This window comes from Pelophylax lessonae (genome assembly GCF_965119305.1).
Source record: "Pelophylax lessonae genome assembly, chromosome: 1".
Lineage (NCBI taxonomy): Eukaryota > Metazoa > Chordata > Amphibia > Anura > Ranidae > Pelophylax > Pelophylax lessonae.
In genome coordinates, this window is record NC_138768.1 from 509,895,699 (window position 1) to 509,913,448 (window position 17,750).

General features: G+C 40.8%; 1 protein-coding gene across 1 annotated transcript in view; it reads left to right on the forward strand.

Annotated features, from left to right (window-relative positions):
* TMEM59L (transmembrane protein 59 like) overlaps window positions 1–17,750 on the forward strand; it is a 140,174-nt gene that overhangs the window by 59,053 nt on the left and 63,371 nt on the right. Inside the window, exon 3 of the mRNA XM_082274975.1 lies at window positions 12,804–12,898. Coding sequence (XP_082131101.1) covers window positions 12,804–12,898 — 95 coding nt within the window. The remainder of the gene's footprint in view (window positions 1–12,803; window positions 12,899–17,750) is intronic.

The following is a 17,750-nucleotide window of genomic DNA, read 5'->3' on the forward strand; positions in this document are numbered from 1 at the left end:
TCATTTCAATTTCTCCGTCAAAAGAAGGCCCCCTCAAAAACAGCTGGGCAGGCTAGTACTGGAGGTAGTATATGCAGCCAGTCAGTGGTCCAGAGTAAACACCCAATAGTTAATAGTTATATCTACTTGTAAGCTTTTTATTTACAGTCTCTATCCCATCCATCATGTTTCCTTGATCCTTGATCAGGACAGGGATGGCCTAAAATGTAAAAAAAACTATTTAAAAAAATAAAGCTAGTCTTGAAATATTGTTTAAACTAAAAAAAAAAAATGGATGAGTCTGGACCAGTGTTCGACTCTGCACTCTGTTGTGTTTCTGCCCTTTTATCATATTTCATTGGCCTTACACTCCTTGAATAAGAAGCCCTTCTCTGGGTCTGTCTGTAATAGAACAAGCCTTTTTTAAACAAAAAGAGACATTTCAATCACTACTCTCGCCTACAGGGTGGGATTCCTTCTAGCCATCACCTCTGCAAGATGGAACTGCTTACATTTAATGGCATATATTGCAAAGGCTTGGGGTAGGGGTTCTTTGGTGCACAAAACTGTGCACAGAGCAGTTTTTTCTTGTGTCAGGAAAAAGTGCAAATCAAAACCAACTTGTGTTAGGGCAGACAATCTGAGACCCTTGGTTTTCCCCTTGCAGCTATACCTCCAGTGCAAACAAATAAAACACAATGTTAAAACAAACAAATTCCCTCCCCAGGTGACAACAATTATGTAGACTAATCTGTGTAAGCTTCAAATACTTATGTAAGTGAACCAATGTAATTTGTTGCCAGGGTCCAGATCTGAACTTGGGACCTCTGCAGGCAGTGTCTAGCTGTAGATCTTCTCGCTGTGCAACCTAAGATGCTGGAAAGTTCCCTGCCTGATCACTTGAACAACCTTGACTTGTATATTGTTTCTGGTGAACCTTGAACTGTTTGCTCCTTCCATTAACAGAAGTTTTGAGTTCTCTGCAGCTGATATCTTGCTCCTCTGCATACCTGCAGCTGTCCTTCTCTTCTTTACCACTCATTATCGACTTTGGCTTGTTCATTGACTGCGCTTCTGCTTGTTCCTTATCTGCTTCATCCATTTCCTGACTCCCACTTGGTCTCTTCCTGTTGGGGCAACCCTGAGGGCCATGACCTGGCATTAGCATGCAGTGAAACCCATCTCCACATTCAGGAGCTCTGGTAAAGACAAGCTGGCTATTCATGAATCTCTAAACTGCTACAGCCACTAAAGCCTGATTCTAGACATTTGTATTTTAAGCAATTGCAAACATGTGAAAAGGTCACCATCAACTTGTGCTTTCACTAACCAAACTTGATCCTATCATAATATCACACTACCTTTTCACTCAGACAATTTTTTCCCTGCTTGTGTGAGAATAAAGCTCTCTAAAAGTAAAATACATACGCTCACTTTGCACTTTACTATGCTGTTTACTTTGCGCTTTATGTTACAATTTTATTTTAATTTCAGTTAAATAATTTAAAAAACATTTTTGCGGTAGATGCACAAATATATAAACATTGCATTCAGAAAAACTTCAGCAAAATACATTTATCTTTTAATTTTTTTATATATATTTATTCCGAATAAATACCAAACCAGTAAAATGTTGTATATCTGGACTTTTGATCAAATTAAAGCCCTATCTGTCCTAGCTGTTCCTATCTGTCCCCAAAGAAAATGTATAATACTTTTGGGTAGACTACAAATGCTAAGGCATTACAATGTTGATTAGCTTTATAGTAATATCCATTTTCCCTACTAGTTCCTTAGAGGAAAACATTTTTTTTTCCTTTCTTTTGACAGTTTTCTAACCCATGGAGGTTTCTGCACTTTATGACCCCTGAATTGGGATATTGCTTTTTCTAAGCTCATGACTGAGATGGGGTAACTATCTGATGGTCCTGTTGATATACAGTAAAACCTTGGATTGCGAACATAATTCATTGCAGAAACATGCTTGTAATCCAAAGCACTCTTATATTATAGCAAATTTCCCCATAAGAAATAATGGAAACTCAGATGATTTGTTCCACAACCATTTCTTCATAAGTCCTTCAGTTTAAAGTACATATAAAAAGATCATAGTAATGTGATAGGTTGTGTAACCATAAAATGTCCATCCACAAATGGGATTAGAAGCAAAATCCAACAGAAGCAACAGAGTATAAAGGAGAAGAGAGGCGCCTCTAAGTGTAGCAATATGGTTACATTTAATGAAGGTTCAACATTTAGCAACTAACATGGTTGATGATTAAAAGAGGCACATCTTAGTATGAAGGCATCCGGGGTAAAGCTGTCCACATAGACCATCTTCTGCACCGCTGTCAGTCTGCAATCATAACCGGGAAGACTACCCTGCAGTAGAGCAATCTGAAAGTGAGGCTTGAAGCGCTCGTGGAGTGCAGCGTGGAAGGGAAGACGTCGATGGCGGTGAGGAGGATGGTCTATGTGGACAGTTTTATCCCGGATGCCTGCATACTTAGATGTGCCTCTTTTAATCATCAACCATGTGAGTTGCTAAATGTTGTACCTTCATTAAATGTAACTTATGGATACACTTAGAGGCTCCTCTCTTGTCTTTTACTCAGTTGTGGCGTGACGCTACTTGTGTATATCAAGACTTCGCTTGTTTGTCAAGTCAAAATTTGTAAAACAAATTTGCTTGTCTTGCAAAACGCTCTCAAACCAAGTTACACTCAATCCAAGGTTTTACTGTATATCTTTCATTTTATTGGACAGATTCAACCTGACTAATTATTTGAACAAGGATAAAAACAAGAATGTGGGACTTTAAGTGAGGAGACTGGACATAGGAGTTTATTAAATAAATAGCTGAGCACATATCAATAATGATAACATGAATACATACAGAGATAACGTATACAATGAATTGCACAATACATATTGAGTCAACAAAACTGCACATACATCATTTCTAGGATCAACCAGGATCTCTCAAGAAACAATGGATACAATAAGACATCATAAGCTCTGTATTCATGAAATGAAATGTGTCACACTACAGTAGTATATTTGAGTAATTTGTCGGCTCAACGCGTTTCGTGGACCTCCGTCCACTCATCAGGAGCTTCAATATAAACTTGTATGTCTAAAAATGAAAATATGCATCATAAGAATGAACTATGTAATACCAAAAATATAATAAAGGGTAATATGGAAAAAGCACTACCTGAAGTAGTGTCGCAGATCCATGAGCACTCCAGCATAGGAGAGGGGAACCGGAGCAACTCCGGGGGACGCCTGACCCGAGGCTGAGGCGTGGATGGTCTCCAGCACATCGGGACTGCATAAGGAAAAGGGCCCTGGGCAGAATGGAATGCGGCTAAAATGGCTTCAGAATGGTACTTCAATGAGAGGAAGCAATAGAGGCACACTGGAACCACAGTGAAATCTGAAAATATATATGTATCAACAAAAGAAGGGAATTTGGTATATAGATACATGGAAAACCTCCATCTCAAAAATTGTATAAAAAATTGTTGAAAATAAATATACGCTCAAAAGAGTTTGGACTCAGGGAAGGTGCCAGGACAGAAAAAATCAAGGTAGTGTTGGTTGGACGGGACCAGTAGTGATAAGAAAAGATGCCTATGAAAGTTGATAAAGACCCTGGGGGTGACCAAGGATGGTGGAAGAAGGGGGGGAGGGGAAGAAGGGAAGGTGTGACCGCAATGCAAAGGAAGTGCAAGTGAAATAAATAAGGTGCAAAGGTGAATGGCATCGACTAGGGTTGTGCTTGGACAATGTGTGTGGCCAATTATAGACAAGAATCTCTCTTTTCTCTGTATTTAAATGGGGTGGAAGACACCCGCCTTTTTTGTCTATATACTTGCCACATTCCTCCCTTGGTTAGGGAGAATTTTTATCATTCCATATATAGTCTAACTATTTATCAATTTTTTACCAAAACCTTTTTTATCAGCTTATTGCGTGATTCCCACTGATTGAGCCCTTTTTAGATCCAGTTGGGAGAGGGTTTTCTAGGGGTCACTCCTACTGGCGTCATGTTGCCATGCCTACACCTTCTCCACCTGACGCCAGAGGCGGCCTATCTCTACCCACTTCCGGTCTGGCTGACCGGAAGTGGGAGTTATTATGGCCGTCCACATATACTGACGTCAGCATGGCGTTGGCGTGTACTCACTCGCACATCCTGGGACTAGCAGCTCGGACGGATCAGCAATCCTTTTCACCTTATGGTTTGGTAATTTCATTATCACTACCTTTCTTCACTCACTTGCTTCACTTTTTCTACACGGTTGGTTTTTATCTGGATATCGCTCTACTAGGCACAACCCTAGTCGATGCCATTCACCTTAGCACCTTATTTATTTCACTTGCACTTCCTTTGCATTGCGGTCACACCTTCCCTTCTTCCCCTCCTCCCCCTTCTTCCACCATCCTTGGTCACCCCAGGGTCTTTATCAACTTTCATAGGCACCTTTTCTTATCACTACTGGTCCCGTCCAACCAACACTACCTTGATTTTTTCTGTCCTGGCATCTTCCCTGAGTCCACACTCTTTTGAGCGTATATTTATTTTCAACAATTTTTTATACAATTTTTGAGATCGAGGTTCTCCATGTATCTATATACCAAATTCCCTTCTTTTGTTGATACATATATATTTTCAGATTTCACTGTGGTTCCAGTGTGCCTCTATTGCTTCCTCTCATTGAAGTACCATTCTGAAGCCATTTTAGCCGCATTCCATTCTGCCCAGGGCCCTTTTCCTTATGCAGTCCCGATGTGCTGGAGACCATCCACGCCTCAGCCCCGGGTCAGGCGTCCCCCGGAGTTGCTCCGGTTCCCCTCTCCTATGCTGGAGTGCTCATGGATCTGCGACACTACTTCAGGTAGTGCTTTTTCCATATTACCCTTTATTATATTTTTGGTATTACATAGTTCATTCTTATGATGCATATTTTCATTTTTTAGACATACAAGTTTATATTGAAGCTCCTGATGAGTGGACGGAGGTCCACGAAACGCGTTGAGCCGACAAATTACTCAAATATACTACTGTAGTGTGACACATTTCATTTCATGAATACAGAGATTATGATGTCTTATTGTATCCATTGTTTCTTGAGAGATCCTGGTTGATCCTAGAAATGATGTATGTGCAGTTTTGTTGACTCAATATGTATTGTGCAATTCATTGTATACGTTATCTCTGTATGTATTCATGTTATCATTATTGATATGTGCTCAGCTATTTATAAACTCCTATGTCCAGTCTCCTCACTTAAAGTCCCACATTCTTGTTTTTATCCTTGTTCATATAGTAATTTAGGGATGGAGGAAACTGGACAATGTGTGTGGCCAATTATAGACAAGAATCTCTCTTTTCTCTGTATTTAAATGGGGTGGAAGACACCCGCCTTTTTTGTCTATATACTTGCCACATTCCTCCCTTGGTTAGGGAGAATTTTTATCATTCCATATATAGTCTAACTATTTATCAATTTTTTACCAAAACCTTTGTTATCAGCTTATTGCGTGATTCCCACTGGTTGAGCCATTTTTAGATCCAGTTGAGAGAGGGTTTCCTAGGGGTCACTCTGGGCCTCCTCACCCGGGGGTGCGATGGTTTGCCGCCCACCTCCTCTCTTGCCTGTCTCTGCCTCGGCATCCGGGCCGGAGACGGGGTGTCACGCCCTCCATCGGTGCCATGCTGTGTGTGCTTGGTACGTTACGCCTACTGGCGTCATGTTGCCATGCCTACACCTTCTCCACCTGACGCCAGAGGCGGCCTATCTCTACCCACTTCCGGTCTGGCTGACCGGAAGTGGGAGTTATTATGGCCGTCCACATATACTGACGTCAGCATGGCGTTGGCGTGGACTCACTCGCACATCCTGGGACTAGCAGTTCGGACGGATCAGCAATCCTTTTCACCTTATGGTTTGGTAATTTCATTATCACTACCTTTCTTCACTCACTTGCTTCACTTTTTCTACACGGTTGGTTTTTATCTGGATATCGCTCTACTAGGCACAACCCTATTCGATGCCATTCACCTTTGCACCTTATTTATTTCACTTGCACTTCCTTTGCATTGCGGTCACACCTTCCCTTCTTCCCCTCCCCCCCTTCTTCCACCATACTTGGTCACCCCCAGGGTCTTTATCAACTTTCATAGGCACCTTTTCTTATCACTACTGGTCCCGTCCAACCAACACTACCTTGATTTTTTCTGTCCTGGCACCTTCCCTGAGTCCACACTCTTTTGAGCGTATATTTATTTTCAACAATTTTTTATACAATTTTTGAGATGGAGGTTCTCCATGTATCTATATACCAAATTCCCTTCTTTTGTTGATACATATATATTTTCAGATTTCACTGTGGTTCCAGTGTGCCTCTATTGCTTCCTCTCATTGAAGTACCATTCTAAAGCCATTTTAGCCGCATTCCATTCTGCCCAGGGCCCTTTTCCTTATGCAGTCCCGATGTGCTGGAGACCATCCACGCCTCAGCCCCGGGTCAGGCGTCCCCCGGAGTTGCTCCGGTTCCCCTCTCCTATGCTGGAGTGCTCATGGATCTGCGACACTACTTCAGGTAGTGCTTTTTCCATATTACCCTTTATTATATTTTTGGTATTACATAGTTCATTCTTATGATGCATATTTTCATTTTTAGACATACAAGTTTATATTGAAGCTCCTGATGAGTGGACGGAGGTCCACGAAACGCGTTGAGCCGACAAATTACTCAAATATACTACTGTAGTGTGACACATTTCATTTCATGAATACAGAGCTTATGATGTCTTATTGTATCCATTGTTTCTTGAGAGATCCTGGTTGATCCTAGAAATGATGTATGTGCAGTTTTGTTGACTCAATATGTATTGTGCAATTCATTGTATACGTTATCTCTGTATGTATTCATGTTATCATTATTGATATGTGCTCAGCTATTTATTTAATAAACTCCTATGTCCAGTCTCCTCACTTAAAGTCCCACATTCTTGTTTTTATCCTTGTTCATATAGTAATTTAGGGATGGAGGAAACTGGACAATGTGTGTGGCCAATTATAGACAAGAATCTCTCTTTTCTCTGACTAATTATTTATTTAGATATATCTATATTGTTTTGATGTTATGTTACTATTTTCTCTATGATGTATGCTTTCGTGGAAAATATCACTTTCTAAAAAAAAAAGAAAAAATGTAATAAATAAATAATAAATTAATTAATTAAATAAATATTTATTCCCAATAAATACTGGTAATTTTCAACCAAATTAAAGCCCTATCTGTCCCCCCAAAAAAAATGTATAATACTTTAGAGTAGACTACAAATGCTAAGGAATGTGTGGACATCACTGAAATTAAACCATAAAATGCTCTGGGACTCTAGGAATTTAAGGGAAAAAAGAGGTCTCAAGTATATAAAAAGAATGGCTGCTATGCACTATGGGCCAGGAACTTTACACTGGATTACAAGAAATGGTTTGTAGTAGAAAGATTTTTTTTTAAATGGCTGTGCCTTTGAGTAAGAGGAGAAATAGCTAGCCCAAGGAAATGGCTGCTTTGTACCATTGAGGAGGAGAAAAAAAGGCCAGGAAATTTCCACTAGATTAGAAATCACTAGGCTAAAAAAAAAAAGGCTGGTATGCACCCCTGAGTAGGAGTAGGAAGAAAATTGTGCATTGGTAGCTCTAACACAAATTTCTGCTTTGCACCTATGAGAAAGAGGAAGAGGGGAAAAATAGCACATTAGCAGCACTCTAAAAGAAAGTAACTGTTCTCCTTTGAAGACTCCTGTGCTTTTTGCTGCCTGCCTTGTCACATTGAAGTGCTTCTCCCACTTAGCTCTTTGCTGCAGAGTCAAATGTTTCCTTATGAAAATGGTATCCAAATGACATGTACTTTTTCCACAGCTAATAAGCTGCAGGCAGAGACTGCAGAACACAATGCTTCTGCCAGCAGCAAATATGTTAAAAAAGGCATAAACTGCAGGGCTCCTTTGATTTACTGACAATTCAAGTGCGCTCATACTGTCTTGATGCTGGTTTTCTAACAAACTTATAACTGAATTCCATATCTAGAAATGTATTTTGGGAATAGCTGATAATATGGTAATGGGGCGGGGGATATTGTTTTAGCTGTTTTTAAAGACAATACAGTGCAGTACTGTGAAAAAGATGCTCACAAACTATACTGTGAAACTGTTTTGCCACTGCTAAATTAGAATAAAGTTTCACTGGTTTAGCTTTATATTTTTTAAGAGTGCACTTACTTTTTAAATCTATTGTGGCTGCTGCTTTCATAGTTATATTCAGGTCTATTACCACTGGATAGAAATAATAAAACAGGTATTTTTCCAAGTTGCAATAAAACATATTGGGGTGCTGCTGCTGTATTGAAGCCAACCAAAAATGCAAAATTAGGCAGATCAATTACACATGAAAATTATGTGATGCTTAAATACAGTGTTGTCAAACTTGTCCATGATAATCTTATATAACAACACATATAGTCTAAAAACATCCCAAACATGTAACTGAAAGGATTGGTGTTTTCCTGTGTTCTTCCGCAAAGTCACATGAAATGGAGGAACTACTCCCTACTGTAATGTTCCGTGTACCGTAGTTTAAAATAAATAGTTGTTAAATGTCCCCCTGGCAGTGCCCAGCAGCTCCTCTTTCCCATTTGTTTTACAGTTCCTTGTCTGTTATTTTTAAAAATAGACTAATTGAGGTGAAAAAAGTTTCACCTCCATTAATGTTTTAATTAAAATTCACATTTGTGGACTTTATAAAGTGTTTGACGAATCTGCAAATTGAACCCAGTGTCAGGGTGCCAGGAAACCAGACCACACGGGAATGCAGGTAAAATGAAGCAGTTTATTGGAGGAACAACAATAATAATAATCGCACAGCAACAGTGAGGAAATGAGAGCAGGAACAAGTCGGGGTCAAGTCCAGGAGCAGGTAGTACTCCAAGCTGGGGGTCAGAACCAGAAGTGGGTAGTCTGCCAATGCTGGGTAGTCTGCCAAAGCCCGGTCATCAGCTCATGCCAGGTCGAGAGCCAGGAGAGTTGTCAGCCGATGCCGGGTCGAGAGCCAGGAGTGCAGTTAGCCAAGCCAGGTCATGCACAGAGGAACACAGAGAACAAATGACTGCTAGCAGAGAGCACAAACACAAGGGCAATGATTGCAACCCTGAAGGTGATAGATATAGTCAAGTGTGTGACATCATTAATGTGCGACACCCAGGAAGCAGGAAATGATGATGCAATCAGAGTCTATAAGAGGCAGCAGCCTGCACATGTCCAAGATGCCTGCCAACAGGAGGGAAAGGTAAGACCTTGATAGTACCCTCCCCTAAACCACCCCTCCTCTGCGGAGCAAAAAATGGTTTCTGAGGAAAGTGAGCATGAAATGTACGGAGAAGGGCGAGAGCATGAACATCAGCGGAGGGAACCCAGGAGCGCTCCTCAGGACCATAATCCTTCCAGTGCACCAGGTATTGAGCTTGACCTTGGAACAGACGAGAATCCAAGATGCTGCTAACCTCATACTCCTCATGATTGCCCACAGGAATGGGATGGGGACGGGGAAGTGAAGAAGTATAGCGATTGCAAACCAGTGGCTTCAGAAGTGATACGTGAAAGACATTGGAGATGATTGCAACCCTGCAAGTGATAGATATAGTCAGGTGTGTGACATCATCAATGTGCGATGCCCAGGCAGCAGGAAGTGATGATTCAATCAGAGTCTATAAGAGGCAGAAGTCTGCATATGTCCAAGATGGCTGCCAACAGGAGGGAAAGGTAAGACCTTGACACTCAGCCACATTCACTCATCTCTATTTGTAATAATAAATCTCTAAAAATGAACTGCAAACTGGAGCATTGAATTCATCTGATATCATATCTCACAACACTCTAAGATGGCAAGAAGAAAACCATTTAGCACAAAATATGTAAGCAAAGGACACACCCTTAATTACTGTACATGGACTGTGGATTTTTAATGTGCACAACGTAATTGGTTAAGCCCACAAGTGCTTTAATACAACAATGTTTCCTTTTCTACTTTTTAACTAAGTTGTGCAATATTAAGATGAAAAATGTAGTTTACCAGTTTCAATAGTTAAATAGTGAATATTGGTATTGAGGTCTATTTATTAGACCAAAAAGAGTGTGGGACAGCGAGGCTTAGTTCAAAATACAGGATAGCCCCTCAAAATGAGGGGAAGTTGGGAGATTTATATAATTCAAACCAACTTTATTGATTTTGGCCATCCATATCCTTGAATATCAGAGGGTTTGTAGACTCCAGGTATGGTATATTAGCTGGTGTACCAGGACACATATTCTGAATCATTCCTAAATATAAAAGGAACAATCAGGATTCTTAAGTTTATCTAAAACCAAATAGTATTCTTTTCATTTTGGATAGAGTAGGGAAGGGTTGTAATGTCTGCAAGGATTTAATTGCTTTTTATTTTTATTGTCTGCGTCCCCGGTGGGAAGATTCACTCTCAATTTTTGCCCTAATAACCATTGACATCAGTACAGAAAATCCAAAGTTATAGAGTTGTCACTGAAACAAAAGTTGTAGGGCAATCTTTAAATGGAGACACATGTTGCTGTGACAACTGGGTGGAGGGGGTCCCATTAGGAAGACTGTTACAGCATAATAAACATAAAAAATATCTGTGTGCACTAAATGGAGAATGTTGGTGCCGACACTAATCCTATACCCCCTGAGTTTCCAGTCAAAAAGAGCTGACATTGGACACACACAAATCTTCAGGATCATCATCATCACTAGTCACAGATCACCTTTGCAGGCTGTGCAGTAAGGAGAATTTGGCTGGCACTAAAGATTCATTGCTCTCTTGGTCAGCAGTTCTCCTCTATAAAAAATACTTGTTTCTCCTCTGATAAAAACCTAACAATACATCTGAGGGTTGCGGTTCTGCAAAAAGCTAAAATTGAAGGAAGTTTGTATTAGGGTTATAGACTAAGAAGTAGTTGAGTGCAGGAGCACTAACACTTATGTGATAATATAAAATATTCAGATGGTAATTATTGTTTCTTCTGCAACTATTTCTTTTTCTTTTATGAGCTACTAGACTACTTCATTTAGCACTTGCTTGCTGTGACAGTGGGAGGGGTGGGAGGTGTTAGAATTTACACTAAGATCTGATTTAATTAAGATCTGATTTGATTAAACAACATGGAGGATTTTAAAAGTACCTACAAGTTTTTAAAACATAGCTTTAATAATGCCATTAATATTGTAGATGTTGCTGCAAAGCTACATAATGCTATTATTCTGCTCTTACTATTTATGTATACTTTTACATCTGGCAGATAATGAAAGTCATATGTAATGCTACCCCTGCAGGACCCACTGATTTTAACTGATACTCCCCCAAACAATGCAGAGGCCACCAATCACCCAAGCAACAGTCTATTCACTCTTGCTCCAAAAAACAGTCTACGGGTTTTTTGTTTTATAATTTATCGCTTACTTGTAACAGGAGAGGAATTAGGGTATTATGGGATACTCCAGAAATGCTGAATTTTAACAGGAGGTAACACTTAACTAGGCTAAGCTTCTTTATACAGTCTTTATGCCAGGGAGAAAGGGAAATGAGCAGAACTGAGACCCTGTAAGCTGTTTTAGAGAGAGAGCTACAACTGGCACTCATCACCCCAAAAGTAAAACAGCATACAGTCTCCAGGCTCTTGAGCTCAGGTCAGTATTAACAATGGCACAGGATAGCTAAACATTCCCCAGTCTCCACCGGACATCTCTGCCACAGGACAACTGCACAGTTCCCAGCTACCACATGACAATTTTCAGTGAGGATGAATACTCACAACGCCACAGGACAGCTATACGGTTTCTAGATTCTACCAGGCACTTTTCAGTAAGCTCGCCAGACCTCAATGCACATCAACAAACTTCAGCAGCAGCCCCTGTAAGTATAGAACTTCTCTAGTAGGACAAGAACCCAGCTGCTCCAGACCCAGACTTGTTATGTTCCCCCCAGCCACCTGCTAGGTAAAACTCCTCAGGGATTATCTGGAGCACAATAAATATTCAAGCTGTTCATTTCACTCTCCCAACCTCTATGTTCTGGAAGCGTCTAGAAGGCATGGGGAAACAGTCAAATCTGCAACCAGTGAGTTCCAGAACAGCCCAAAAAAATCAATAGCTGCTTCAATGATTACAGAGAAGCCAAAAGGACTAAGTTTACCTATCATCCTAGCAGCCTATCTAGGAGGGTGCTAAATATGGTATCAGGGCAATATCCCCCCGGACAATATCCCCCCGGACATTATCCCCCGGGCAATATCCCCGGGACAATATCCCCCCGGAAAACATCCCCCTGGACATAATTACCCCCAGGACAACATCCCCCCGGATAATATCCCCCCGGGACAACATCCCTGGGCAATATCCCCCCGGAAAACATCCCCCTGGACTTAGGGTTATGGTTAGAGGGTTAGGGTTAGAGGGGGGATATTGTCTAGGGGGATATTGTCCAGGGAGGATATTGTCCGGGGGGATGTTGTCCAGGGGAGATATTGTCTGGGGGGATGTTGTCCAGGGGGGATATTGTCCGGGGGGATGTTGTCCAGGGGGGATATTGTCCGGGGGGATATTGTCCGGGGGGATATTGTCCGGGGGGATATTGTCCTAGAATCGCTAAATATACTATAGTCATCATCCATATCATTGAAGGCTAACGTTTGGTTCAAGATTAACATTTAAAATGAATCGGTTTTCTCTTCTTTCTAGCCTGTGCCGAAGCTTATGCCAAAACTGAAGAGCAGAATGGTTGTACTACAGGATGTAGAAAACAGCTTGCTGAAGCTGAAAATCAGAAAGAAAAGGTAATTTTATTTATGAGAGTTTTGTATTCATAAAAATGAACCTGGACATGCTCCAAAATGTTGGACAGAGGCTGCAAAATTGCTTGAATTTGCATTTGCTGTGGCTTTCTTTAATATTACTTTATTCTTTCCTCTTACTGTACATGAACATTCCTTGCAGCTACTGTACAGGTAATCTCCAAACTGATGCTCAAGTGATGGCATTTTAAATTCCCTAAGCAAAAAGTTAATAATTGAATACTTAGTCTAAAAAGAAGAGACTTATTGCAGACGGGCATGAGCTTTGGGTTCAGAGTCAAACCTCCAGCTTCTAAATGTGACAGCTGCCAGTTCTGGTTGATTTTTTGGGAGGCAGTGGCAGCCAACCTAATAGCGACCAGTGACATTTCAGGCCTGCCTAGTCACCTGTCATTCAGTAAATTCAGGCTTGCTGACAGCCTAGTGTAAACAAATGGGCAGGAATGGCGGCTTATTTGGTTAATGACCATCTAGCCAAACATCCCCGCCCCTTTGTTTTAAATTTGTCTATCAGCCTGGTATCTGCCATTTAGCACAAGTCTCAGTTGGGAGCAGACATTTGGGTTTTTTTTTTTCTTGGCAGGTTATCATTCATTTTGATTGACATAACTGACAATGGATTTTTTTTTTAAATAAGGGACTTGTCATCAAAGTGCCCAGTGTGTTTATTTTCTGTTAACATTTTTTTGTGAATGAGTACTATGTACCGCTTGCTCATTCATGTAAAGGGGCAGTTTCTGGGTCCTCCATATTTTTAAAGAGGGCTTCCATGTTCTGAAGAGCTATAGAATGACATACACACACCACACACCACACACCACACACACATAAAGTATCTCACAAAAGTGAGTACACCCCTTACATTTCTGTAAATATTTTATTATACCTTTTCATGTGACAACACTGAAGACATTACACTTTGCTACAATGTAAAGTAGTGAGTGTACAGCTTGTATAACAGTGTAAATGTGATGTCCCCTTAAAATAAGTCAACACACAGCTATTAATGTCTAAACTGCTGGCAACAAAAGTGAGTACACCCCTAAGTGAAAATGTGCAAATTGGGCCCAAAGTGTCAATATTTTGCGTGTCCACCATTATTTTCTAGCACTGCCTTAACCCTTGAGGATGCCCCATAGATGCTCAGGGTTTAGGTCTGGAGACATGCTTGGCCAGTCCATCACCTTTACCCTCAGCTTCTTTAGCAAGGCAGTGGTCATCTTGGAGATGTGTTTGGGGTCATTGTCATGTTGGAATCCAAAGGGAGGGGATCATGCTCTGCTTCAGTATGTCACAGTACATGTTGGCATTCAAGCTTCCCTCAATTAACTGTAACTCCCCAGAGCAAGCAGCACTCATTCAGCCCCAAACCATGACATTCCCATCACCATGCTCGAGTGTAGGCAAGACACACTTGTCTTTATACTCCTCACCTGGTTGCCGCCACAGAAGCTTGACACTATCTGAACCAAACAAATGTATCTTGGTCTAATCAGACCACAGGACATGGTTCCAGTCATACGTGTCCTTAGTCTGCTTGTCTTCAGCAAACTGTTTGTGGGCTTTCTTGTGCATCATCTTTAAAAGAGGCTTCCTTTTGGGACAACAGCCATGCAGACCAATTTGATGCAGTGTGCGGCGTATGGTCTGAGCACTGACAGGCTGACCCCCCACCCCTTCAACCTCTGCAGCAATGCTGGCAGCCATCATACATCTATTTCCCAAAGACAACCTCTGGATATGACGCTGAGCACATGCACTCAACTTCTTTGGTGGACCATGGCGAGGCCTGTTCTAAGTGGAACCTGTCCTGTTAAACCATTGTATGTTCTTGGCCACCAAGCTGTAGCTCAGTTTCAGGGTCATCTTTATGTAGAGCAACAATTCTTTTTTTCAGATCCTCAGAGAGTTCTTTGCCATGAGGTTCCACGTTGAACTTCCAGTGACCAGTATGAGAGAGTGAGAGTGATAACACCAAATTTAACACACCTGCTCCCCATTCACACCTGAGACCTTGTAACACTAATGAGTCACATGACTCCGGGGGGGGGGTGGCTAATTGGGACATTTTCATAAAAGAGATGTACTCACTTTTGTTGCCAGCGGTTTAGACAATAATGGCTGTGTGTTGATTTATTTTGAGGAACAGCACATTTACACTGCTATACAAGCTGTACACTCACTACTTTACATTGTAGCAAAGTGTCATTTCTTCAGTGTTGCCACATGAAAAGAAATAATAAAATATTTACAAAAATGTGAGGAGTGTACTCATTTTTGTAAGATACTGTACACACACACACGGTGTCAGAATTGATTTTAAAGATTTGGCTCATATTGAGTTTGATAGGGTTTAGATTAACACTGGACTGGTGAGCTGTTTAGATCAAAAACCTAACTCGGCCAGACTCAGGTAAGTTCAGCTCATCCCTAATTACAGATACTGTTTCTTACTCCAGTGTGTGTAATAGCCTTGCCCCACCACCCTCAAGAGATTGACTTCTTAGATATATCCTGGAATAATTAATTTGTTATGGAGGAAAGAGTATGCTGCCAATGAAGCTGTGGTCTTCTTTATGGCCAGTGACAAAACAGGGAACTCCCTGTCACCGCCCACTGAACCCCCACCACCACCAAGCAACATCACAGAGGTCCCAAGGAAAGAGTCAGTTACATGCAGCAGCTCACTGAACCCTTCATCTAGTGTCCAGCCTTACTGAATCAGCCACTTTACTATGACATCAAAGGTAATAGAATATGCTGTTTTTGCATACTGTAGCTTGGACAGTTTTAGAAATAAACTGGATCCTAGAGCTTAGCTTTAAATATTTTTTGAATAGCAGGTGCAATTGAAGTAATGCTTAATTTTGATATTTGCAAGTTATGCTTATCTATACAATAAATATATATTAGATGCTATGGGGTTGATTTTTGAAGAGTGCAAAATCTGGTGCAGCTGTGCATGAAAGCCGATCAGTTCCTAACGTCATCTTGTTCAATTAGGCTTTGACTAAAAACCTGGAAGCTGATTGGTTTCTATGCAGAGCTGCACCAGATTTTGAACTCTCATAGTTTTAGTAAATCAACCCCTATGAGTATTTAATTTCTGCAGAGAACCTAATCAGCTTCCAGGTTTTTTTTTTGTGAAATCATATTTGAACAAGCTGAAGTTAGAAGCTGATTGGCTACCATGCAGAGCTGCACAGGTTTTGCACTCTACAGTTTTAGTAAATCAACGTCATTGTGTGCTTGGAGACTAGACTTTTCCAAGAATTTAAGAATTTATTTGGAGACCAGACCCTTTTTTTTTCAATACAGATCCTCTGTGATGGTTTAGGTTTTGTTGCTATCCTGGTTGGGTAGATTTACCCTGATCCAGTAAGCCAGACACAGGCAGGAAGAATACAAGAAAAATTGAGAAACCATGGACTTTTTAGGCACCGGAATACAACAAAATCTTTAAAACAATAATACATTTTATTTTATATATTCTCAATAATACATTTTATTTAATATATTCTATATATGAAATAAAATTTTTGAATTTTTAAAATATTTTTTTTGGTATTCTGGTGCCTAAAAGGTCAGCAGTTTCTCAATTGTTCTTGTATAGTTCAGTTAGGACGTGGCACTTTTCTACTGACATACGCATCCACAGTACCACCCCGTTATGATTATTATTATTATTATTATTATTATTATTATTATACAGGACTTATATAGCGCCAACAGTTTGCACAGCGCTTTACAAAATGAAGGCAAACATTACAGTTACAATACAATTTGGTACAAAAGGAATCAGAGGGCCTTGCTCATTAGAGCTTACAATCTAAAAGGGGAGGGTCAAATGATACAAAAGGTAATAGCTGTGGGGGATAAGCTGATGGGGAAACTGAAGCAGTGTATTAGTTAGTAGCCGGATAGGCTTCTTTAACCTCCCTGGCAGTATGATTATGAAAGATTTTAGGTGCTGGAGGCGGTACCATTATTTTGCATGTAATTCTTAAGGACGAGCAGCCCAAATCAACTATTTACATATGATTTTTTTTTGCTGTGCGTTCTTTATAACATCTCAGGTATGATAAAGTTTGAAACACAAAATCATAAATTAAAATATAATAAATAACTATAAATAAGTTAAAGTGTATATATACATACATATATATGTATATAAACGTGTGTAAATATATATATATATATATATTAGTACAGTAAAACTGCAGGCAAGGGCACTGGGGGGCAAACTAAGGTCAATTTATTTTATTTAGTAATGTAATCCAATAGGATTACAATATATCAGTGTGTTTGTGTGTTTTACTTTTTGAATTTGCCACCAGTTCCACCCCCCTGCGACGTGACGCTCGCAGGGAACGGAAGCCAGGGCCCAGAGCATCAGGCGGAAGATCCGGCCGCCGTACACTGCCAGAATACATCGCGGGATCCTGGGGACAAGGTAAGTAACCTCTTCCAGGATCCAGCGACTTCCCCCTGGCGGTACCCTGAGTGTGGCTCGGGGTTACCGCTAATGCAACCGAAGTCCGACCCTGAGCCACACTCGGAAATACCGCCAGGGGGGTTAAAGAGAAGGGTTTTCAGGGCTCGTCTAAAGATGGATAGATTAGGGGACAGTCTGACAGATTGGGGTAGAGAGTTCCAGAGAATGGGAGAAGCTCTGGAGAAATTCTGGAGTCTAGCATGGGAGGAGGTGACAAGGGAGCTAGAGAGCAGGAGGTCTTGGGCAGACCAAAGAGAGCGGCTTGGTTGATATTTTGAGATCAGGTTAGTGATGTAGCTTGGGGCAGATTTGTGGATGGCATGGTAAACTATTGTTAGT